Here is a 26486-nt window from a genome sequence, read left to right as displayed (position 1 = left end):
GCAGGTAAACAAACCGGCCCGGCCCACTGGTGCTTGACTTTCCAAACTTAACATTCTTTTAACGTAGGCCTTTGTGTGGTAATACAATAAATGTACAATAGTGGCGTCATCTCTGGTGCATCATCTAGAGATTGTGACATCTTTAAGCCCTTACACAAGGGAGATCAGTTCCCTTTTGTTGATCTATCTCTACAGGATGCATGCTGTGGTCATTGACAACCCCAGAGCTGCATCCGATTATGACAAGTTCAAAAGAATATGACAGCTGTCCCCGTTCTCCAATGCAAAGTTCAATATGAGAGAATGTATTTATATAGAACCCTTCATACAAACCACTCGTGAGAATTTGTGGAATATGTACAGTTGGGGGATTTGCTGACAGTCCTTGCCATAAGGCAAGAACTGGGAGTTCATAGTAGATCACAGTTGTATATAGAGAAAGATTCTGTTAGGATGAGGGATAAGACAGTACGTGGAGAATGCACATTGCGATACTTCCTGTACCTTTGTCTATTAAACCACGCGCCACAGAGACTGCCACACTCTGGCGCTTTTGGCTACTTTAAAACTTTCTGATAAAATAAGAGTCCCTCCAAGATAGTAAACACAATTTGCTTTTTAAAAGCTCGCAACAGCTAGCAGCTTTGACTCTTTACTAATTGGCAATGCAGAGTGATATCCAAGTCAAACACTTTTTTTTTTTTCTTCTTGCTTCGGAATATTTTTGTGTTAATTACTGCAATTTTATACAGTAAGTCTGAAAAATACAGGTTCACGTTCCTCGGAGGACTGGATCATCAGAGAGAAGAAGAGTTTTTTAGATTAAAACATGAAAGACAAAAAACAACCCTTGAAAGAGGAAGTAGAACAGGAAGATTTGGTTGTTTCTTCTAACTGTTTCTAGTAGAGCAAGAGGCATAAACATACAGTTGCTCCTAACAGATTTTGCTCTGCTCAGAACTTGGTTTTAGATAATGCAGTTTTCTAAGATCAGTTGTAAAATAAACTTTCTGATGAAGACCATGACCAATATATATTTTTAAAAAATTATGTTAACAACAATGCAAAAGGAGACATATAGGCACAAGGGAAATTAAAAATGAAGGGGGAAATAGATAAGTGGGTAATTTTACCAGTGTGTCTAGTGTGCATCATCATGTTACTTCAGTTTTACATTGGTGAAACTCCATTCAACTTAATTGCATAAAATGGTTCATATACACATGATCTTTACTGTGTGATATTGCTCTTAGTCAGAAAAATATTCAGAGTTTCTTCCGTTTTCAAAATGAATTTCTGGGGAATGACAGCAAATATGGAATCCAATTAAGAAAAGCAGGCTAAGTAATTTCTCCTGTCATTCACTTGTGCAGTTAGAGTAGGTGTCTGCATCCAGGGAGTTTTAAACACCACCAGCTTTTCAAAATAGCATTTCAAAGAACTGTGAGATTGTAAACATCTGTGAATGAGATCTACAAAAGCAACCTCTCTAGCCATCTTCATGAGAAGTGTTTTGATAAACAGAGTACTGCAAAAGTACTAAATACTGGTGAGGTACACTAAATGTGCATCTATTTCTAACAATAAAATTTTCTTCTGATAAATGCCCCAAGTATCATAGAGGGGTTGTTTTATTAAATCTCTTTTAAAGTTCTGGAGCCAATTTAAGTGCCACTTTCCTTTTAAAATTCATTTCTTCTCGTCACTGCCCCTCTGATTTTTGTAAACAGGTCTAGCTAGGGGAAAATGTGATACAAGCAGCCGCAAAATAGTTAAGATCATCTTTAAGGAAGTCAGTAGCAAACAGACCTCCCTCCCTCCCTTGCCCAAGCAATCTTACTTCCTCTCCCAATAGTCTGTGGTGGCAGACTGAGCAGACCAGTGTGCTGTCACTATGGACTAATACACATAGAGAACAGCGCTCCTGTCCCTGGGAAAGCATGTCGGTAAAACGGTGTAGATTTAGTGAAATACCTGGAATAACAGTGAGACTAGTAGGAATGACGCATTGGGAGGTAAGAACTTAACCGTTATTTCACGCTGAAATCTGATGTTTAAGTATGCTACCCAGTGAACTGGTTGGTTCAACAGTGCTGGTGGGTTTTTTTTTATGGAAGAAAAGTGTTTCTATTTTCATGCTCTTATTTGAAGGAAGCTTCAGTAATGGGTAGTGCAGAAAGAACATTTAATTTTAAGGTAATGCTTTGTGATGGGTTATTAACCCACCATATGAAAGTTGGCTTTTTCCTTACTAAAGGTGGTGCAGTATTTCCTGTGTCTAACTGAAATCATCTAGTTTTTTTTAAACGTTTTTTCTTTCTTTATAAAACCATAAAGAACGGTTAATGTCCCAGACCCCAAAATTACCAAATTGCAAAAACCTGTCTTTAAATACCAGCTGCACTCCCTGGGAAGTTATAAAGTTAATCTCTTTTAGCATTGCTAGGAGTGTTTAAGTGTTCACAGAGGCATAGGGTCTGGGTGAGAGTAAGATCCTTCCCTCGGAGGTCTGAGTTCCTTAGAGTCTGACATTCAAGCAAACTTTTTGGTCTTGATTTGCTACCATCCTTACAGGGTATAAGTCCTGAGCCCCTTCCAAAGTGAACTCTGCTGGATTTGCACAGTTCAGCAGATTGTGAATGGGACATGGAGCCTTTCACCTGTAGTTCACAGGGTTCTAATCCAGTCTAGATGATTTAGGGGACTGCTGGCAGTTTCAGGTTTGTCTGCGCCAGATAAGATTGTCACATTTAATACTGCATCCTAAGTATTGTTCATTTCTGAATGTAATGCTGAGAGGGGCTCTGGGGCCGATAACTGAGATAGTCAACTTTAGTTTAAAGGCTGTGTAGGGATGGACTCAGCTTTGGATTCATAGAGAGACAGACAGAAATGTTAAACTTTTTACTAATTATTTGCATGTGATATCAAAGGCTCAAAGCTTTCCTCATGGGAACTGCAGAACTTGTATTCACTGTCCTGGTATTAACTGCTTTGTTGCTGTTCCTCAGTCCTGCTGCTGGGCAGCAGGAGGGATCTTTTGTTTGTTTATTTAGACCTCTATTGGAAAAATGTTTAGCTCTAGGCATGTTACATATCATTAACAACAGATAAATCCACAGAAAACCTTCATAATTTCACTTTAGCCTCCATTATGACTTCTCTTACAAAAGCCATCATGTTCTCAATAATCCATTGCGATAGAAATGATTATCGTTGAGACGATAATGGGGTTGCATTGTGTAATCAGCAGTTAAATGCTTTGTGTGTGTATGTGCAGATATATATTCGTTGAAGGGTTGAATGTTATTCACATTTGTATTTTGCATGTGCAACTCTCATGAAGGTGGCAGTGATGCAGGCCACATACTAGAGAGCAAAATTTCCTGTGTTTGATGTAAGTTATGACCCATATTTAACAGGACTTCCAAACATAGAAGGAAACCAACATATTGTCACTTCCTATATTTTTTTATCATCTCAATATTAGTCATGTGCTACTCAGGCTGTGAAAATGGGAATGTTTGCATTTTCTGTGACTTGCTTTGAATCACCCATTAAGCTTCTAGATTGGGAGGGAACTTCAAGCCTCATATTTAAAGCAGCGCTAATCTTGCTGATACAACAATCTCTTTGTGGGAAGGAGGAGGGACCCTTCTGAAAATCAGAGCGGATGGGCCTGAAGGCTTTGCTAGTAAGCTTACCAAAAGCGGCTGTGCTCTGGATTCCCAAAGCTGAGAGTAACCAGTATGGCCTCTTTAAGATTTTATATAATGCGTTGATGCTAGTCTATGTATCTGACCAGCCTTATCTCCCCTGCTGTCGAGACATGGGGAGCTCAGAACCTAGGCTTTGCAAAGCAGCCATCATCTGCCTTTACTGGTCTCTGCAGTTAAGAAAGCCAGAGCACACTGAACAAGCCGGTACTGGGTAACCTGGAGTCCCATTTAGCCATAGTTCAATAAATCAACCTACTCTACTGTGCTATGGATAGAAAGTTTGTGAAAAATCCATATCTCCAAGGACCGTGTTTCCCAAACTTGGGACGCCACTTGTGCAAGGAAAGCCCCTGGCGGGCCGGGCCGGTTTGTTTACCTGCCATGTCCGCGAGTTCGGCCGATCGCGGCTCCCAGTGGCCGCGGTTCGCTGCTCCAGGCCAATGGGAGCTGCTGGAAGCGGCAGCCAGTACGTCCCTCGGCCCATGCCGCTTCCAGCAGCTCCCATTGGCTTGGAGCCGCGGCCAGTGGGAGTCGCAATCGGCCGGACCTGCGGACGCGGCAAGTAAACAAACCGGCCCGGACCACCAGTGGCTTTCCCTACACAAGCGGCGTCACAAGTTTGGGAAACACTGTCCAAGGAGATTATTCACAGCTGATTGAATGAAACTGAAGAAGGCAGCTCAAACTAGTGAAGAGGAAAATAAGGAACAGAATTCTATCAGCCCACCCCGAAATAAAGGACCGTCTTTCTCCTTTAAAATACACTTATAAAAATTAGTTTTTACATTGGCCGTAAAAATTAACTTCACATTCAAATTCACATTGAAAGCTTGGCCTACACAAAACCTGTATTTTAGTTATGCTACAATCCGTTGGAAGTGCTGCAGAGATTGTGTTTTAGTGATGATCAGAACAAGGGCATATGTTTAAAGCCAAAGATGGGAAGAAACACAGATGCTTTGATGAGAAGAGACCTAATTTCTTGAGCTGCTGTACTTGTAAAATGCCTGTATAGAGAGAGGACACGGGAAATCTAGAGTGTTAATCCTTTTCTGCGAAGGCTGTGCATTTGCTTCCCTAGCTGAGATCTATGAATACATATGGCTATTGGTAAGGTGTGTGTGGATCAATGTACTCATAGCATGAGGGATTTGTCACTAGATTCTACAGGTCCTTTTTCCCTTTGCAGGAAAAAGAGAAAGATAAGGAGAAGACTAAAGAGAAGGACAAAGATTCCAAGGAGAAAGAAAAAGACAAGAAGATGTTAAATGGACACCTCTTCAGTGCAACCCCTACCGTGGGTCCAGTCAACTGTTACCACTGTATGAAACCTTTCAACAAAGATTCACACCTCTGTGCAAGTAAGTAGTTTTTTCTTTGTGTTCCGCTGTTGGTGGAAAGCCTGTCAGCCAGAATCAGGATGCTGGTCATGGAACTTTTGCTTTATTCCCCCTACAAGTTTGAGAATTCTGATCAGGGAGAAGGGAGAACCAGATCTGATTAATGCATCAGCCTTTCACGTCAGGTAGCAAGGGTTCAAATATGACTCTCAAGTGAAATGGAGGCTGATTTTCAATCTAGTTCATAGCTGATGTTTGGCCCAGTTTACAGGTATGATGCTGTTCAGTATTGTCATCTGTATCTGTTTAGAGGTAACAGATCAGGACTGTGGTGTATTACTAGTGCTAGGGACTGAGATAAATTATTAAAGCTTTTGGGGGTGATAAGGAAAGCTAGCTTGGATCATGACTGTTTAATTTTCCATTTTAACTTCGGGAAAAAAAAACTCTCTATCCTATCGCTAGCCTACCTCCTGCTTTAGCTCCAGCAAATACTGATTCAGTGTTCCAGTGAGTTCTCAGTGGCAGTAACACAACATTATGAAATTAGAATACACTCACACTTTTCCCCTCGCATATGTGCATGGTGATGATGATGTGTCTCAGATCAAAGGACTGCCATTTTTCTGTGCAAGCTTAGTCGACTGTAGCAGTTCTATTTAAACAGCTTTCAGACCTGAGTAAATCCTGTGCTTTAAAGGTTAAGAGTAGTTGTCCTACTCGTTGATACATGTTACCATGCATTCAGGTGCTTTTGGTAAGGGGAATTTCCAGGTCCCTGAGATGTGCTCACTTGTTGCTGATGAGTCAGGTACAAATCAGAAACAAAAACAAAAAACAGGTAGTTTATCTATTCTCTGCCTAGTAGTAGCTGTTGGCTTAGACCAGGGGTCAACAACCTTTCAGAAGTGGTGTGCTGAGTCTTCATTTATTCACTCTAATTTAAGGTTTCGCGTGCCAGTCATACATTTTAACGTTTTTAGAAGGACTCTTTCTATAAGTCTATAATATATAACTCAACTATTGTATGTAAAGTAAATAAGGTTTTTAAAATGTTTAAGAAGCTTCATTTAAAATTAAATTAAAATGCAGAGCCCCCGGACCGATGGCCAGGACCCGGACAGTATGAGTGCCACTGAAAATCAGCTCGCGTGCCGCCTTTGGCACGCATGCCATAGGTTGCCTACCCCTGGCTTAGACTAATGTAGTCTCAAAGGATATGTAGAATATAATGTTGAACAACAGCTATTTATTGATGCATGCATAGGGTGAGTATTAGAGGGAAAGGCGTATACGTATAAATGCATTAGTGTTGTGGAATATGTAATCAACACTCTCTAGGTATAATGTAGCTAGGCTTGGCCACATTCGATTTTAATCGATAACTGTCAGTAAATGTCAATTTCAGCTGCCACACTGAAATCAAAGGGAAAAAAATCTGTGGGTAACAGCATGCCTACAGGAAGCCCTCTGAGTGAGTGAGTGGGTCCGTGACAATAAAGCTCTCCTGCGCTGCCTCAGAGCCAATGACACATGATCCCTGCAGGCGCAAGGTGTGGTAGGGAGGCAAAGTAGATACCCCTGGCCAGGACTATGAGGACCCTGCTGTCTCTGCAGCTGGGGACCCATTCCTCCTCCTCCTCCTTTTTCCAGTCCTGGCTGGGGTTTTCTTTCTGCTGCACCGTGATGACCGCAGCATCCCCTGCACCTTGCCACCCCAATGTTTTGGGTCCCTTGGTTGCACAGGGACACCTCTCCAGCCCAACACCCAGCACTGCCCTTAGCCCAGCCCTACAGCTGTAAAAATAAAAGTAGTTAGAAAAAAATCTTAAAAATTGGGGAGGGAATCTTAAAACTAAAAATTGATAAAAATCGTCAAAATTAGAAAAAAATCGAATTGTGCCAAACCTAAATGGAGTATCGCCAGCACATTGGCCACTGGGAGATATGGGCTTCTCTTTAAACTCGTTTGATGTTCCTATTCTAGCCCCTAAGTAGAATGTTCTTCACATTACAATCCACCACGTGAATTCAGTAAGGTTGTCAGACTTAGTTCAGCAGAGACCAAAACAGTCACTCCTTCAGTTTACAGTTCAAAACTGCAGGATATTTAGAAAGCTGCCCTGTGCTGTTGATCACTTGCTATTGAATCAGTGATCATTTCTATCCTCGTGTTTAGAAACAATACAAAGTATTTATAAGTACCTCTCCTGGTCGGAAGCAGAGTCCACTGGCTCTCAATCTGGTGCTTGGCTGCTGATCTGAGAACTGTTCAGCATGTGCTGTCTTTCCATTGGGAGAGAGGCTCTGGCCCCAAACTACTGCAAAATAGGAAGCTGTGAATGGCCTGTTCTCCTAGAGGATGCAGACTGCAGCATTCACCCATTTGGCAGGCAGCACAAGGACACTCCACTGCGATAGATGACCAGCGTCTAAAAATGTTGGGGGGAGGGAAGGGAACAATAACTAGTTGTATCTCTAGATTCAGAGGCAACTTTGGAGTTTCCTGAAGGAGAAAAGACAGCAGCACAATTGTACGAAGACTGGTCCGTGTTAACCTGCCAGGAAGTGGAAAATTTTAACAGTTATGCTTGCATAAATCCATCCTCTGCCCTCCTGTGCTTATTTTTTAAATCCTCCCAATCCATTTAGGATACAAAACATTACCTGATTTAACTCGTTACATTCTGATGAGCTTAAAATTGCTCCAAAATGTAGCTGTTAATAAATTCCTGACTGTCTGTGGACCTGTGCAGATAGGGATACATGTTCCATGCCTATAAAATTAACATTGTCCTGGATGTACTTTTATGTGTTGCATTTCCTTTCAGTATACAGGTTTAAACTATGCAAGGTTTATTTTAAGTGAATATGCATGCACACAGCATAGGGTGTGGCGCACAATGAAAATTGCCTAGGGTCCTGTCCTCACAAAAAAGTAAGATGATTATCGCTATCAAACAAAGGTATTAAACATCTTTGCTACGCAATGACAGTAGCTGCTTCCCTGCAGTCAGTCAGTCATGGCATGCAGAGAGCAAGGGGAAGATTTTCAAAGATACAAATGGGTATCAGGTACCCAGCATCCATTTATTTGTCATGGGAGTTGGGTATCTAGCTGCTCTTTGTGCCTTTCAAAATCTCCTCCTACATATATACATGTGAACTCTCTCTCACCTAAGCATTGTGACTAAATATACATCTGGTGTCCTAGCCAAGAGTCATATAACCATAGGGTTAGAAGGGACCGCAAAGGTCATCTACTCCATTGTACGATGTCCAGAATAAAGAATGCTTTAGCTTGGGCATAAGTTTTGTGTGATTGTGGTTTTATTTTTTGCTTCGATGGGTGTAAGTAATCCAGCCCTACTTGACTTGGGGCTTGTCTGCACTGCCCAACAAGTTGGACTATGGGGTGCGAATAGCAGTGTGGGCCAAAGTGCTGCGTTGTTACTTCCTCGTGTGGACGCTGCATGCGTGAACTAAGATTCCTCGTTCGTGTTAACATAGTTCTCGTCAAACAGGACTTATAATTTATGCCCGCAGTATCCGCCCGGGGGTGTTGTAGTGCAGCATTAGAGGGCGTACAGCTGTTCACACCCACCATAGTCTGTACAGTGGCACACGGTGCACTGTAGCATACTGTCGATATAGCCTTAAGCTACATCTACACTGCACACTTTTTTGGCAGCATCTGGGGTACATCCCACATAACTCCCCAAGCACAGGTATAAATAAATAGCATTAAAGCTGGCAAAGCATGGCATAGGCAAGTAAAGACATGTCTGAAGGGTGTGGGTATGTATGCAAATATGTACTCTATATGCTCTCTACCCGCCAACCTCATGCCTCCTTGTCTACACTGCTAAAAAAGAGCAGTGTCCCACTTCTGGTGCCTTCCCTGCCGCAGGAATAGATTCCCTCAGCAAGGGAAGGCTCTGGCGGCAGTGGTAGTGGAGAAAAGCTTGGGTAGCTTCCTACTACAGAATGGGAAAGGCTCTGGCAGGGGGGAAAGACTCCACCAGCTCCCCACGGCAGGAGCATTCCCCTTGCACGCGGAAAGACTCTGGCAAGGGCTCACCCGTCCCCACTGCCTCTCCCCACCAAAACCTTTCACTGACGTGTGTAGTTACACCCCACAGTGTGGATGCAGCCTGTGTAGCTACATATACATAACATGCCGCCACTGGTAATGTGTAGTGTAGGTGTAGCCAACAGCTTCTGTCAAAATTAAAGTAACGTACAGTGTACGTTAGCTCGCTATAGAACACATGGAATATTCAGGAGGCCAGATGAAGCCTAAGAATCAAATATTCTTTCAGGGATTGTTGTGTCAGATTAAAGACACACGGGTTTCAGGGGCCTTGTTGGTTTGCTTCATTTTGCAACTTGCACAACTCTTTCCAAAGAGAGGAAGTGTATTGTTTTGGGAAATGGGATGCAGCACATCAGTGTGTGAAACTTTCAAGCCAAGCGGCAAAGTGTGTTTTTGTGAAATCAAAAGCAAGTTGTCATTATGGAGGTGCCAGTAGCAAGTTTATAGTTAAAGTTGTGTTGAGTTTTGCACATAAAGCAGAGCTTCAACTTCTTGATTATGTCACATATTTTCACTTCCATTTATTCTGTGTAAAACTGTTGCTGTCTGAATTTTTACTAGGATCATTTGGCTGTTTTTTGTGGCTTTCCTCCATCGTTTTGTTCCTCTTCTGTTAATGGAGCCCTTTGGTTTCTGCACAGAAGGAATACTAGATTCATATTTCAGTTGGGGATGATTGCCACGCATGTATTCCAGCCTGCGTTGTATCAGAGGACACCAGCCAGTTCCCATGTCTCACAAATTAAACCAATTCCTGATTGTGATGATGATAGTCTGCTGACTCCCTTTTAAAATGTCTAATATTCAACAGCAATGGTCCAGAGGTCTATTGTTCATATAGCACTCCTTGCTTCACATTCCACTACTTTTCTGCACTAATGGCCAGTATTTACTGTGGTAGTTCTTAAGAGAGTAGACTTTTAAAAAACATCTACAGAGCTTTGGCCTACTGTAAGCCAATGTACCTGTGAACTATTCAGATTATTTTTCCAGCTGACTGCTCCAAACATATTGGAAAAAATTAAATTTTTCTTAAAAAAAAAAAAAAATGGAGACATTATAGATGTTTCTAAAGGTCAATTTTTGAATAAGTCTGGCCTTTTTTTCCCCTTTCATTTCTTTTTTTAATGTAAAATACCAGCTTGGGCAAAGCAGAAATTTTCCCTTCTGTAATTATTAATGGTTTTGTAATTGGGGGGTGAGGGGAGATGAAGAATCTCTCTGCATGGCTGAAACTTGTTGCTGGTCTAGAATTTCCATATAAAAGCATCCAGTGACTTTTGCACCAGTTAAAGTGAATTAATAACTGCTGCTTGGCCAGCTCCCAGCTCCTATCTTGTCCTAAGTGGTTGGGTTTTTATTGTAGAGATCAGCTGAGGAAGTGACATTTGAGTCTGGATTTGGTTTAGGCTAGGGTTTGAAATACAGGTTCAAGGCCAAATCAGGACTTGAGTTTGAATTTGACGGCACTGAAATCTCACAAGCTGTTCTGACAGGATGTCTGTTCCAGGACAGCAGAAATCTTATGCTTATTATTATCTTATTAGAAATCTAATCATTTGAGAATTCTTGAGACTTTTCTGCCATCATATGTGGTGGGAAAATCACAGTATTATCTGTTTTTGAGAGATTTTTAGCTCCATCGGAGCTAGGCCCAGAATCAGAATTGGAGGGACAGGTTTGACTCAAGGGAATCCAATCTTGCCCCACCTTCAGAAATGCCAAGGGAATCAGATTTAGAGATTCTTCCCTCTCATAAGAGGTTTTTGTTGTTGTAACTTTTCTAAGCGCTTCATTTGTGAGATGTATACATTTGTGAGATGGAGGGGCCAAGGGGATTACCTAAAGTGGGGTGGGGCTATTAGTACTTTTAACTCAAATAATTGGACTATAATATTTCTAGCTTTTTACTTACTTGGGTCTCTCCTGCTTTGTCAGTCATGGAGACATGCTAGCCACTAAGGCAGAAGTGGGCAAACTACGGGCTGGATCGTCCTTCCCCGCCCTGAGCTCCCGGCTGGGGAGGCTAGCCCCCTGGCCCCTCCCCTGCTGTCTCCCCTCCCCCGCAGCCATGCCACCGCACGGGCAATGCTCTGGAACAGCGTGGCAGGCTCCGGCCGAGTGGCACGGCTGCCAGACATGCTGCTCTGAGCGGCATGGTAAGGGGGCCAGGGCGGGGGGGTTGGATAAGCGGCAGAGGGTCTCGGGGGGCAGTCAGAGGACAGGGAGCGAGGGGGTTGGATGGAGCCAAGGTTCAGGGGGGGCAGTCAGGGGATGGGGAACAGGGGGGTTGGATAAGCGTGGGAGTCCTGGGGGGCCTGTCAGGGGGCGGGGGTGTAGATGGGGTTGGAGCAGTCAGGGGACAGGGAACAGGGGGGGTTACATGGGGGTGGGGTCCCAGGGGAGCGGTTAGGGTCAGGAGGGGGCAGTCAGGGGACAAGGAGCAGGGGGGGTTAGATGGGTTGGGAGTTCTGAGGGGGACGGGCGGGGACCAGGCTGTTTGGGGAGGCATAGCCTTCCCTACTCGGCCCTCCATACAGTTTTGCAACCCCGATGTGGCCCTCGGGCCAAAAAGTTTGCCCACCGCTGGACTAAGGCGATGGCAACTCATTGTAAAAGCATTTTCTCACTAGACAGTATATAAAACAGAAGTGGCACTAGCTTTGTAAGAGACTTCCCAACCTCCTAACTAGAGTATGTACAGGAAACCTTACGTGTGTTCAACCTCAGACGAGTTCTGACTTTGCATATCCTGGTAGCCTAGCGGGATTGCTGTGATGGCAATGCTTACAGCCTGGGTCAGGCCAGGGCAAGTCTCAACTCCCCCAGGGGCATCACTTCACTCAATTCAAGAGCATCACTGAGCAGCAAGATTAGGGATTCTTGACCAGTTCTCCAGTGGCTGTGAGGATCATAGGATATGTTACTACAACCATGAGCAAGGAAAATGGGGTGTTGTATCAAACAGGAAGGAAAGAGTTTCTGAGGCAAGAAAAAGACAGAAAGTTTTCTAGGTCCGTTGCATTTTTTCCCTTGATCCGAGCTATGATAGTCTTAACCTGCCATGCTGTATAAAAACATTTTTGTCTTTCTCTTTCATATGTACAGGAAATTGTGGGAAGTTAACAAAAGAGCGTAAACCGTAACGCCCATTACCGCTCTCAGAGACGCATTCAACATTCATGCACATCCTTTCATTTAGCAGACACATATCTGTGAATTTAATGATGATTTGCGGATTTTTGTTTGTCCGTTCAGGGGTCTTGCTATTTTTGACTTTATTAGAAGCCTTTTAAATATATTTTGCAAACTAAATATTTAAAATGGATTTCCCTGAATAGACAAAAATGACCAGGTATATTTGCTGGATCTAGTTTATATTGAATTTCATATGAATGTTTTTAGGCTGGGGATTTTCAAGGAGTTAGTAACCAAAATCCCATTATAAATCAGTGTGTGATGGACCTGGAACTCCCTGCGCCCCCTTTTGTAGAGCCCAGCCTTAATGGACAGTTTATCTCCAGGATGATTAGGACAAAATCTGATGCACTGAATGACTGGCTGACTCAGGGAATTAGGACTGGAATGTGGAGCTTTTTCACCTCCAGGTCGCTGGGTCATGTGCAAGCCAAGTTGGTATTAAGTAGTGAGTTGAGAGTTGTTACCCTTGGAACGTATCAGTGGCCTATATGAAATAAACTGATGAGTTCAGTCTAGCTGGACAAGAGTCTAAATCTCAAATCCAGTATCCCGACTCTCATTCCTGTTACCTTCTTTGGCGTCTCTGCAGAGTGATGGAAGATATAAATATAAAGGAGTGATCCTTTCACACTTGTGCAATATATTTTTTCCCTGTTCCTTTCCTGCATCTGTTTTCCTGTCATTCTTGCTCTAATTAAGAAGATATTTGTGTTTAAGGAGAATCTTTTGCTGTTATAATCAACCCCTACTTCTGCCTGCCTGTGAAGTTATAAATCTTCAATCATGTCCCTAGTTGTTCAGTGGCTCCTGTTCACCCCCTTATTTTTCATCTAAAGAATAACAAGCATCTTTGTGTAATTTGAGGCATAGTATGCCATTGATTTTTAAGCAGAACTCCCAATCAATTGAAATCTGTGGGGAAATCTTGTTAATAATCATTATATGGCCTAATTATCATGGAAGGCAGCACATTTGGCAATATCTAGAGCTGCTCTTCTAGTTTGAGTGGAAGTGAAAATCCCTAATTACCCCACGGTCTCGCATAGAAATGTAAGAGGAAATCAAAAGGCAAACTTCTTCTGACCTGACTTTGTGTGTGTGTGTTTTCTCACTTTACAGACTGCAATGCAATTGTTCACAAAGGCTGTAAGGAGAGTCTCGCATCCTGTGCAAAAGTCAAAATGAAGGTGAGAGGTTTCATGTCGTCTGCCGAACATGACATTTATTTTGAAGTGTTTTAGCATACAGACATCTTTTGCAACATGTGCAGGAATGGAATTTCCAATCTGCTGGGCATAATGTCAGAATCCCATGTTATGGGGGATCATTTTCCTAAACTCTCCTGAAATGTACGATACTCGCCCAAATTTTGTAGATTAATTCTGCTTCCCTTGCCTGATGTGAATAGGAAAAAATCATATTCTAAGTTTTGTAAAATGCAGCTCTGTTTGTTTAGAGCCAGGGGAAGGCAGGGATGGGGACAAGTGGTGGAGGAAGGGGGAAACAAGGACTGGGACATGGAGCTGAGCACGGGGGAGGGGAAGGAGGTTGCTCATCTCCCTCTAGTGACTGTCCCATATAAAGGATGCCAACCTACTACTGCTGTCAGTTACCATGTGAGCCTAAGTGACAGGTCTGTGCTGTGGATCTAAAGACTCCAGCAGTGCTGCTGATTTTATATTTATATATATAATATATATAGTCAATATGGTTCCACAATATAGAATTTGTTTTCTAGGTGTGATTAAAAAAAAAACACTAGGATATTACATACAAAAAAAGCCTACTGTATGAGAACATTATGGTTGAAAAGTCAAGCAGTCAAAAGTTAGTAAATACCAGAATTAAGGTTTGCCCTCTGCAAACGCATAATGATACAGTCTTTACATGATCCACAGGACCCCTGCTTCATTCAGTGCAGAGACTACAGTGCTCAGGAAATGAATCAAACTTGTGTAGTTAGTGTGGCAGCTGTAGGTAGGACTCCTGCCTCATTTGTTGTAGAACTTGGAAGGTGTGTAGTGAATGAGGCTGTGGATTGCAGGAAGAAGAAGGATAGTCTTGTTGTTTAGTCATTCATATGCCACCCTGCCTCTGCCACAGAGTTCCTTTGTGATGCTAGACAAGTCACTTAAACCAAACTTTTCTAACATGACCCCTGTGTCCTTCCCTTTCTTGGTGCCTAACTTGAGGTCTTGAGGTCTGATTTGCAGAAGTACAACTGAAGTCAGTGAGAGCTCTGTTCTGAAGAGATATAGTGCTGTGTTCTCCGAAGAATCAGGCTACGGGCATCTCAAATCAGACACCCACAATTAATGGACACTTTGACATTACTGCTTCCGTGCCTTAGTTTCCCATCAGTAAAATGGTAAAAAAGAAGAAGAATTGAGTAAACTACTCTAACCTACACTCCATATTCCCCAAATCAGAAGAGTTTGCCCATATTTACCCTTGACTACTCTACTGGGAGTAACAATACCTTACCTCATGGGGTGTGTGAAGATCAACGAATTAACATTTGTGAAACACTCAGGTGCTACATTGAAAAGGCCATCAGGAGATTAATGCTTCTCTATACAGAGTAGGGTTTGAATAGCGTGCAGTAATCACAGCGTGGAGCCACGCATTGATCAATGAGGATAAAACAGATACTATAGCCGTTCGTTAATGGAGCGCCTCTTCTCCTGTGCATCTCCATGTGACCGGAGTGAGTATGTACCATCCCCACCGAGCAACTGAGCATGCTGCAGCCCAGGGCTGCACTGGATTTCCCCTGCTATTGCTCCTCCCGGTACCAGGGGCTGCTGTGGCCGTGGGCACAGGAACCCAGAGCAGGAAGATACTCTCTTCTGCACCCTCCACACTCCCCTGGCAGCAGGGAGAGGAGCTGGGCCTGGGTGCGGTGGGTACGGTGAGCAGGGAGATTGGGATGAGGTTGCAATGAAATATACACTAGCTCCCCAGTCTGTGAGCACCATCCATCCTGTGCACTGAATGAGGCATGGATCCTATAGAAAAAATAGCATCTGCTCCTGTAACTAGATTACAACATAATGCATGTGCACCATGGAGCCAAATTAAGGTCACATGGGCAACCTTAATTTTGGCATTTTTTTAACTTTTAAGTGCTAGACTTCGCAACTTTAATATTCTTTCAAGGCAGTATTTGTATGTTAATATAGATGAGCGCCTCTGATTGGAATTCATGGTTGTCCCATGTGCGGGGAGCCCCCTTCTCATCCTGGTTCGCCAAGCCACCATGCTCTTCCTGTTGGAGGCTTTCGCTCCTGTCTTTAAATCATAAGCTGTTTGAGGCAAGGACTGTGTTCACCATGCTGAGCACATTGCTACATTTAACAGCTAGCCACTACAATTATGTATACTGTTCCCTCAGTGAGCCTTTTGGCTTTAATATGCTTAGCTATCTAGCAATATTAGAACTATATCAGGATTATTGTCTCCCTATTTTACTTCTTATTGCAAATATTTCTCCATATTTGATTGCATACCTTGTGATGGCTTGGACTGTATCACCATGCTGGAGATGATGCTGCTTGTAGATACCCAGGGCACTGTATCTGGGATCTAAGCTCTTCTGAGGGAACTCGGAATGGTGTTACTGCGTGATTAAAATAAGGTGTCTGTGGATATACACAGCCCTTTATTCATGTTGGGCGGGAAAAATTAAACCTCTCTCTTTTTCTTTCAGATACAAAAAGGGATGCTTCAGGCACACGATACCTCTTCGTTACCCACAGTAATTATGAGAAACAAGAGTAAGAAGCCTTCCCTTCCCTCTTTTCTGGTGTAGCTCCCTAAAAGTTCCTATTTTTCATTGTATTCGGTATAATCTTTTACCATTGTGTTCAACTGTTATCCATTTCAGTAAGATGAAAGAGAAAACATTTTAGGTTGCAGAAATAAAGTGATTATATCCTGTGTGATAAGCAATGTTTAGGATTGCTCATGTTGTGCAAATGGTTGGCCCAGTTCTGTGGTACCCATATAAGCTTATGCAGATACAAGCTATGGAAGAAAGAGGCCATGTTTTCCGTATTGGAGACAGTATTTTTAGTGATCTAGTTCTTTTCTGTTGGTTACACAATCAATGGAGCTAGAATTTGGCTGTAGCTGGCCAGCTGAGAATTCTCCTGGAGGGAGTGAACTCTCAGCTGGAAAGAAGACATCAGAGGTGTTACCTGGGTTATTCATAAACTGGGAGAATGTTTAAAACAATATTGAACTGACTGTATTGTTCAATGGGGAAGGCCAAACTGGGCCATTTCAGTAAGTAGCTCTTGTCAGATGGACCAGCAGCACCACTGTGGGAAACAGGAAGGCCGACCAGGGAAAGGAAAAAGAGGGAGTGAGATGCAGGGGCTAGTGATGATGTGGAGAGATGACCAAGCCCTTCTACATAACTGGAGGGTCTTTCTCTCTGCATTGTGTGAACTGATGGATAGTCAGAAACTCAGCCCTAAGAGGGGTCAGGGCAAATCGAGGGTTGGAAGAGCTCGAAGGAGGTGATAAGAGCACCAAGACGAGTTGCTGTAAGTGACTGTTTCAGTCATTTTGTAATAAAGTTCTGTTCACCTTCCCATGAGAGTATTCCACCCAACCCTCTCTTCCAGCAGGCAGTACAGTGAGAGGTCAAAGGTCTTTCCTTCCCCCACTAGGAAAGCCCAGTGTTCCGTCTGGTGCTCTGCTCACCACTTCCCTGCACAGGAACACAAGCGAACCATTGATGATCATTTACCTTGTTCATTTTTTCCTATATTGCTGTAGAAGTTATTTATACATAAGAATATTGTCTCTTAAGAGTTTGGAACTGCCCAGATAGGTCAAACAAATATAAATTACGTTGTTCAGTGTGGGCTCCAGACTTACCTGGGGACTACTTCTGAAGTCTTACTCCGGCAGAACTACTCAAGTGCATGAAAATTATGTCCTGAGCAGGGATTTCAGGAATGGGCCCTGTGTTAACAAACCAGTAAAGACAGAGAATGAGGCTAGATTTCAATGGAGCTATAACAATTGATACCAGCTGAAGATCTGCCCCTGATTATTTCTAAGCAAAGAGGAAGTGGATTGTTAGAATCTTGCTTGGTCGAGTCGTCATAATGAGTTTAGCAAGGAGTTTGGATGGTGTTTCTTATCAGATATTTGGCATTTCTCTTCTAGCCTCACAACCTAAGGAGCGCCCTCGGTCTGCAATACTTGCCCCTGATGAAAACACAGTAACCTCAATATTCAATAACAGGAGATCACAGCAGACCACAACACTTTCAAAAAGCGTCTCAATACAGAACATTGCAGGGTAAGCCTGTGTGTGTACAGTAAGCAACCTACATTATTCCCCACATTTCATTAGGAATACATTTATGGGTGTGTCTCACATATATTCTATCACCACATATGCAGAAAGACAAATACTATATACTGTCTGAGGAAAGGGTCAAGATGCAGTTGCTGTGGAAACTATAACTTCAAATTTCCTGTGTGTTGGGAATTAAAATTTTCAACAGTTTGCATGTAATGCAGCCATTCAGAACTCAAGCTGGTAAAAGCTCCATACCATCACACATCATCATGCGTTTTGTCTTTATGTATAAAATAATTACATACACACGTGGAGTGCTGCTATACATAAAGAGTTTCCGTGATCATTAATTCTCTCTTCCATTTTCTCTATCACCAGTGATTTTAGAAAACCCTGTTGGATGTGTGTTTGCAGAGCTGTGAAGGGGAAAATTATCAAAAGGCTCGGTTTAGAAAAACATCCACAAGATTAACTGCTTATCCAAATGTTATATGAATTTCATTCAGCTAGAACTTTGCATGTACAGACCCTTGAGAGATTTCCAATATTCCTCAGCATTCGCTGAGCTGGAAAAACAGTACCTTGAAAATAAGGCATTGGAATGGCAATACAAAAATGAAAAGTAATTAAATTAAGTTTACCAAACTCTTTCAGACCTCAAATATTCACTTCAGGTTTTAGGGAAATGATTATTTCAGTTAGAAATGTAGATGATCCAGTTCGTTGAGCCCTAATTTGTAGTTATTAGCACTGTATATAAAGTATATAAATACATGCGCACACAACACATATACCTGTGCATAATCGGCAACATTTAGTGCAGCTTTCAGTTTTATTTAAAATTATATTTGTTTTATGTACTTTAAAAAGTGATTGATTTTAAGTTTTGGGGTCCTGAATGGGGTTCTGCATTTCCTTTTTTCTGCAGAGTTGGTAATGATGAAAGCATGATACAGACTTGGAAATTCCTGTCACAGTCAACAGACTCCTTACATAAAATCAGCCGAGTGAATGAATCCACGGAGTCGCTAACTGATGAGGGTAAGAGATCCCAGTGTATTTGTACAAACACAGATGCATCCCCAGCAAATGGATGGTCTCAACATTGATTTTTAGAAATACTAAATCCTTTAAAAGTGTTTTGATATCAGATTTGTTTTCTTTGCTGGAAGATTGAAGCTTATTTACATAAGAGAAAGTATAAAGAAAGACAAAAAAGCAAGGCCCCATATAGTAATTTCTTTATAGGCTAGAGCATTTTAGCATATTCTGAGTGGGGGGAAAATATATAAAGCATTTTATTTACATTTGAGTTATGTGGGCGGTGTTTATAGGTCAGAGGTACACCTTCTTCCCCATCTTTCATGCTTTGTCTGTTCTTCCAATCTATTTGTACATCTGCATATCCCAATATATTTTACTTTTTTCATATTGGCAGGTTCAAAATATATTTTAATTTTTTTTCAGTTAAATTTACGAATCCAATGTACATCAAACCAAAAAACGAAGTTATTTTTTAAGCAAGGAGTGCTCTAAGGTATAACTAGTCCTTAAATGTTTTATATCTTAGCCGACGCTGGCCTGAAAAGTACAATATGGTTTTAATTCATTAGGACAGGGGTCGGCAACGTTTGGCACGCGGCTCGCCAGGGTAAGCACCCTGGCGGGCCGGGCCAGTTTTATTTACCTGCTGACGCGGCAGGTTCGGCCGATTGCGGCCCCCACTGGCCACGATTAGTCGTCCCAGGCCAATGGGGGCATCGAGAAGCGGCGCAGGCGAGCGATGTGCTGTCCGCGGCTTCTTGCAGCCCCCATTGGCCCGGGACGGCGAACCGTGTGCTTACCTGGCGAGCCGCGTGCCAAACGTTGCCGATCCCTGCATTAGGAACTGAACAGAGGACATGATGACAGAGAAATTTCCCAATTGCCAGGAATTCTCACATGTTGTGTCCAGGCAACAAATGAACAATTTATTTCTAAAATGTACATAATCTTCAGTTCCGGGCACATCAATTATTGCTTTCTAAGCTTGAAAATACAGATTTCACAACGCACTCCTTAACAGTTCTGTTAATTTACTGAAGTAAACAAAGGAGGGTAAATTGCATATTAATTACCATGTAATTACATGGTAGATAACTGGTTCTTGCTTGTCTTGTAAACCAGAGTTCAGTATACATGATAATTGTGGACTTTAGCAAGTAACCTGTAAAAGTAGTTTGCGTTGTTTCGTACTTACCCAGTAAAATTTGACATAATTGTTTCCATGTCAGTAAAGGAGAGTGTATATGATGTTTGTGGCATTCAGAACAAAGCCTAAATCTGTAGACTAGGCAATGGGACTTTCAAATGGGACCAGATATCTGTTTATGCTGCTTTTATGCAGGTGCAGACATGAATGAAGGACAGCTCATGGGGGACTTTGAGATGGACTCCAAGCAGCTGGAGGCAGAATCCTGGAGTCAAGTAGTTGACAGCAAGTTTTTGCGGCAGCAAAAGAAAGATATCGTCAAACGGCAAGATGTCATATATGGTGAGATGTTTATTGGTTAAAGAGAAGTGATCCAATTTAGTTCATAGAAACCTCTAGGTTTGGATGGTCTGTTCATATTTTTTAGTTTGTGACTAATTTGGAAACTTTAATTAATTAATGGAGATATCCCATCTCCTAGAACTGGGAGGGACCTTGAAAGGTCATCGAGTCCAGCCCCCTGCCTTCACTAGCAGGACCAAGTACTGATTTTGCCCCAGATCCCCAAGTGGCCCCCTCAAGGATTGAACTCACAACCCTGGCTTTAGCAGGCCAACGCTCAAACCACTGAGCTATCCCTCTCCCCTTTAAGTCAAAGGGAGTTTGCCATTGACTTCACTGGGGCCAGAATTTCATTCTTGGTGTTTACTGGAAATAAAGACCTCCAATGCCATCTTAGTAAGCTTTGGAATTCTGGATTTCACTTACCTTGAACCATCCAAACAAATTGCAACTCTGGTTTGTCTGGTGATGACCTTTATACACAGTTACCCATGAGTACAGAGCAGTCAATTACTTGTATTAGCATCTTCTCCCCCTTGATATAAGAGTCCTCTTTTGCTATTGTTAGAAAAATAACTATATTGAGAGGAGCAACATGGTGTTTTGCTATTATCATCTGTCCTTCTGCAGTGTTCAAATTCCAGCATAACGGTCCCCAAACTTTTTACCTCCCCCCCGCCCCCCTTGTAGGGTGACCAGACAGCAAATGTGAAAAATCGGGACAGGGGGTGGGGGGTAATGGGAGCCTATGTAAGAAAAAGACCCAAAAATCAGGACTATCCCTATAAAATCAGGACATCTGGTCACCCTACCCCCTTGCCCTTTGCCCTACCCCCCAGCTGCGGTTGGGAGCCAGGTGCCGAGGCTGGGGCTAGGTCTGTGGCTGGGAGCAGAGCCGTAGCTGGGCTGGGACTGGGAGCAGAGCTGCAGCCGGTCCAGGGGCCAGGGCTGGGAGCTGGGGCCAGAGCAGGGTAGGGTTGCACTCCCTCCTCCCCTGTATGGGGCTGGCCCAGGCCCCATTTCATGCTCTACCCCTCCCGAGCGTTCCTCCGTGCCCTCCCTAGAGGGACAGGTCCCACAGTTTGGGGGCCGGTGTTCTAGCAGTAATGAAAGCGAGCACTTATTCATATAAATAGAGTATGGGGATGGCTGATCCACCCCCAAGCTATGCCCTACCATGCATTTTGAAAAGAAAAAATGTTTTCACATTGATAATCTAATTAGTAACTATTAAGAGGCAAGAAAAGAATGAAACTGGTATATACCAATGGTATTGGGAAGCCCAAAGTGTTGCATTTAATGTATTACAGGCTGTTTTCCCCTGAGTTCACATGTATAAATCCCAGTAATACTAGTGCAAGTAACACACACATCAGAATGGGGAATTATGTCCCCATAGCACTTCATTACATTGTTAGCTTCTGTGAGCCCTTCTAACCAGCTAGATCTGGTAAGCGCCTTTCCTTGGCTTAGCAATGCCAAGTACTCTGGGTTGATATAGCGCCTTGTCCTAGAAGATAGTAATAATGACTCATGTGCTTCCTGTGTTGGACCTGTCCTTGTCTCATGCAGAGCTGATGCAGACAGAGATGCATCACGTCCGCACTCTGAAGATCATGAGTGATGTGTACAGCAGGGGGATGATGCAGGAGTTGCAGTTTGAACAGCAAATGGTGGAAAAGGTCTTTCCTTGCCTGGATGACTTGCTGAACATCCACAACCAGTTCTTCCAGCGGATTCTGGAGAGGAAGAAAGAGTCCCTGGTGGAAAAAAGTGAAAAGAACTTTGTTATCAAGAGGATAGGAGACATCCTGGTGAATCAGGTGAGTGGTGAGACACCCCTGCATGCTCTAAGCACAAGACTGCAAGCCAGGAACTCCTGAATTACAATTCTCTCTCTTAGGGCAGGTCCACACTTAAAAGGCTGCGTTGGTGCAGCTGCTGTGCTTTAGCGCTTTAATGAGGTGCTCTACACTGACGGGAGAGCTCTCTGCTGTCAGTGTAGTTAATCCACCTGAGCAAGAGGCGGTAGCTACATCAGTCGGAGACGCCCTCCCATTGACGGAGCATTGACTACACCAGTGCTTAGGTCGGTACGGATTTTTCACACCCCTGAGCGACATACACCTCTACCCCGATATAACGCTGTCCTCGGGAGCCAAAAAATCTTAGTGTTATAGGTGAAACCGTGTTATATCAAACTTGCTTTGATCTACCAGAGTGCGCAGGAGCGCTGCTTTACTGTGTTATATCCAAATTTTTGTTATATCATAGAATATCAGGGTTGGAAGGGACCTCAGGAGGTCATCTAGTCCAACCCCCTGCTCAAAGCAGGACCAATCCCCAGGCAGATTTTTGCCCCAGATCCCTAAGTGTCCCCGTCAAGGATTGAACTCTCAGCCCTGGGTTTAGCAGGCCAATCGGGTCGTGTTATATCGGGGTAGAGGTGTAGTTATTTATACTGAAGTAGTTCTGTAGTATAGACCTGCCCTTATGCTGTCTTATTGGTGGCCTAAAGTGAGTCGCATCACCTCTGCGGGTATGTCTACCCAGCAAAGAAAAACCCGTGTCTGGCCCGTGCCAGCCGACTCTGGCTTGTGGGGCTCAGGCTGCGGGGCTGATTCATTGCTGTGTAAACTTCTGGGCTCCAGCCCAAGCCCAATGGGGTGGGAGGGCCTCAGAGCTCAGGTTCCAGCCCAAGCCTGGAAGTCAACACAGCAATGGAACAGCACCGCGAGTCAGAGTCGGCTGGCACAGGCCAGCCGTGGGTTTTTCTTTGCTGCATAGACATCTCCTTTGTGCCTCCGCTTCCCTACTTATACAATAGAGATGACAATAATTATGCATCTTTGTAAAGGGCTTTGAGCTTTTCAGGTGAAAGGCTTGATGTCAGGTTTGATGCCTGCTTTGTTTGTTTATGCCACATGGGCAGAAAAGCATCAGCGCTGGTTACAGTACGGTCTGTAGTTTATTGCACTAAGCTTGGAAGCAGGGGACCTGGATTCCATTTCCTAGGTCTGCTGCAGATTTGCTCTGTGACTCTGGGCAAGCCGCTTCACACCTCTGTGGTTCTTCTCTCCCTCCACCCCCCTTTTCTCCATCTTGTCTCTTTGGAGTGCCAGCTCTTTGTGATAGGGTCTCTCACTCTGGGTTTATACAGTGCCTAGTCTCCATTCTGAAAATTCCATAGATTCAGTTTTTTGAAAGCTACACTTCGGGCTAGATTTATACTGACAGCGTAGCCGTCCTTTTCATTGACAGACGGTGCATGATGCCAAGTGATTGATCCCAAGAACTCAGTGTGGGGGCTATAAGTTTGTTCATGTCTTGCAGTTTTCCGGTGAGAATGGGGAGAGAATGAAGAAAACTTACGGCAAATTCTGCGGGCACCACAACGAGGCTGTAAATTATTTCAAAGACCTGCAGTCAAAAGAGAAGCGGTTTCAGGCATTCATCAAGGTAGGAACTGGTGGGGGATTTGTTGCTGACCCCCGCAGCGTGTGCACACTGCACGTTGGCATGTCTTGGCGAACGCTCCATCGGCAGCGTTTTAATTTGTCTTGTCTTTTTAGAAAAAAATGAGCAGCACGGTGGTGAGACGCCTGGGGATTCCTGAGTGCATCTTACTAGTAACTCAAAGGATCACAAAGTATCCCGTGATATTACAAAGAATATTACAGTATACCAAAGGTAGAGCCTGTTTCTTTTCCTAAGCACGTTTGTTTCCTCTGTATCTTTTTCCAGGACCTTTCCCAGTAAAACTGCCCAACTCAAAATCAGCCAGCCAGCCCAGTGTTCAGTGCCCAGCACTGCTGTAATTAGAGACCTGGGTTTCATTTCCTCCATCAGGGTTTCAAACCTCAGGCTAGACAGGCCTGAGAGTGTTGCAAAGATACAGCACACAGCCTCTGTAGAAGTGAAGTGCCTTGGTATGCTCATCATTACAGCAATCTCTAGCTAATTATGGAGCAACATGCATAGACTCCTGTCTTGTCCACTTTGGATAGTGGCTGCGATACAGGGCCTTGGAGAAGGGGATGGCAAAATAAGGAAGAATAAGATTCTCAGGTCTCCAAGAGGATTGACACTCTCCCTTTGAACCTTTCTTCCATCCCAGGAGTCCTACATTACCATACTTTTAAATACTGTATTCAAAGAACTTGGCCTCGAATATGAGTCTTTATGGGTGATTTGTGATCAAGTGGTTACGGGTGATAAGTCCTTAATCAACTCTCTAGGGTATTTCTCTGTGTCACACATGCACCTTTCTGATTCCACATGATCAACCCATCAGGAGTGGCCACGGAATCTTAACACCTGAGATCAGGGGTTAGGATGGTAGAAACATGTGGGAGTAGTCTGCATAGCACATGCTTGCGATGTTCCTGGTTTCTCTCAGTCAGCAAAAAGGCTCAGTTTACAGTTTAATCTCACCTGCTATCTGGTAGTGCACTCTGTTTAATCTCTGTGGAAGCCTTTTATTAGGTGAGGATGAGGTGTGGTTTATCTGTGCCATTCCATTTAAGATGGAGTAAACTCCAGAAGTGTTTTTTGTATGATTTCACCCACAAAATCCTCTGGAGAGTGATGTATATGTAATGCTTTTTATCAGCGGGTGTGCATCCTACAGATACATTAGCTGACGTTGTAGATTAGCCAAGGAATGGCAGAGACTGACCACTGTGTCTTTATAATCATTAATGTTCTGTAATTCATACCTTTCAAAAGTTTTCAAATATTGTGTTTGTTTCTTATCAAATAAATTTATGTTCAGAAGGGACAATCTTGTTGGCCGTTATCCTCCTCATACATAGTCGTCTGTCCCATTGGCGTGGTTTATAGAAGTGTGAGTGAGGGTCTCTGGAATGTGAAACAATTTATTTCACAAATGTGTCACTTCCTCAAGACCCAAAGAGATGAGAATTTTGCCACTACGAGAGTGGACCATTAATCCAGACCCTTAAAACTTTTATTGCAACTTGACTGAGTGTTCCTAATAGAATCTGGTATTCAAAAATCGCTGCACCTGATTTGCTCGCATAAACAGCTGTATGCACATGCATAATGGATGCATGCACATTTTTATACATGCAGTCAGGTAGCCATGCACTTGGCAGAGGCTGAAAATGTGGTTCTTATTTACGTTGTCCTAGTTTGCCATAGCTCATGCAGAGTATATTTCCTATGGTTCCCCTTTACTGTATAGGTGTCTATTTAAGGTTTGTGACAAACTTTTCATTTCTTCTAAATGAAACTTGTCTTGGGAAGATGGTTAAAAATAGCGCATCCATGTGCTATAGCGTTTGATGACTCAGTGGTAAGGGAAAGGGGAGAAGTAAGAAGTTAGGTTCTGCATACTCACAATAAGGGTGAACTGAAACTGAAGTCTCTCTCTCATTCCTTAAGAAAACGAAGTGGAACATCAAGACTTGACCCAGTCACTAAACCTGGTTAAAGATGTGATTGCTGCGGTCAATAGCAAAGTCAGCAACTATGAAAAGAAAACACGCCTTACTGAGATCTACACCCGGACGGACAGCAAGTCCATCATGAGGATGAAGAGCGGCCAGATGTTTGCCAGGGAGGACTTGAGACGTAGGAAGCTCATCCGAGATGGGCCTGTTTCACTGAAGAACACAGCTGGGAGACTGAAAGGTGAGAAAATCCTACAGATCATGCACCCAAAGGATGTACCCTTCCTGTCTGCAGATGATGGCAGGGTTCATCCATCTTGCGACCTGCGACTTCATTCCCTTTCCTTTGGCTTGGTGGTTCCCCTGCCTTTTACATAGGGTTTCTTCTGAAATCGCTGGCCCATTTATTATTCACATTATTTTATTGATTTTTCTGTTTCTAGAAAGGTGCTGTCAAAGTAAAAACCATGAAAAATCCTTCCCAGTGCTCCTAGTAACACCCTAGATTACTGCCACAAATATTTCTGTTACTGCTCACCATTGATGCTGCTTATTTATTTACCTTCCAAGCTTTGCCCAGCAAGCTAAGTGATGGGTGTGATGGTGAATCCCATGTTTACACACTGCGGTTTTATACACATCCATTGGCTCTAGGAAATATGCACACTGAATGTGAAACGCAACCATTGCAGTTCCCAGTTTTGCTGCCCAGGAGCAGCACGACATTTCTATTACTCGAAAGTTCCCCGGAGCTGCTCAGCAGAACCGGCATTGCATTACCTGTTACACTGAAGTAAGTCTCCACATTGGGGGCCCGCACTATTTGACTCAGAAATTTCTGAGGCTGCTGCTCCAAACCATTA

At 43.3% G+C, this 26486-nt stretch overlaps 1 protein-coding gene across 6 annotated transcripts in view; it reads left to right on the top strand.

Annotated features, from left to right (window-relative positions):
* The window catches only part of AKAP13 (A-kinase anchoring protein 13), a 339157-nt gene that overhangs the window by 288025 nt on the left and 24646 nt on the right, over positions 1 to 26486 (top strand). For all 6 annotated transcript variants that reach the window (XM_034783693.1, XM_034783692.1, XM_034783688.1 and 3 more), the window contains 10 exons: positions 4909 to 5080; positions 13476 to 13543; positions 16066 to 16132; positions 17538 to 17673; positions 18605 to 18717; positions 20063 to 20209; positions 21782 to 22032; positions 23543 to 23668; positions 23782 to 23899; positions 25616 to 25864. In XM_034783693.1, coding sequence (XP_034639584.1) covers positions 4909 to 5080; positions 13476 to 13543; positions 16066 to 16132; positions 17538 to 17673; positions 18605 to 18717; positions 20063 to 20209; positions 21782 to 22032; positions 23543 to 23668; positions 23782 to 23899; positions 25616 to 25864 — 1447 coding nt within the window. The remainder of the gene's footprint in view (positions 1 to 4908; positions 5081 to 13475; positions 13544 to 16065; positions 16133 to 17537; positions 17674 to 18604; positions 18718 to 20062; positions 20210 to 21781; positions 22033 to 23542; positions 23669 to 23781; positions 23900 to 25615; positions 25865 to 26486) is intronic.

The sequence above is a fragment of the Trachemys scripta genome, chromosome 10 (assembly GCF_013100865.1).
Source record: "Trachemys scripta elegans isolate TJP31775 chromosome 10, CAS_Tse_1.0, whole genome shotgun sequence".
In the NCBI taxonomy this organism is placed as follows: Eukaryota; Metazoa; Chordata; order Testudines; family Emydidae; genus Trachemys; species Trachemys scripta.
Note: the sequence above shows the minus strand (reverse complement) of the source record. Positions and strands in the feature narration are given on the sequence as shown.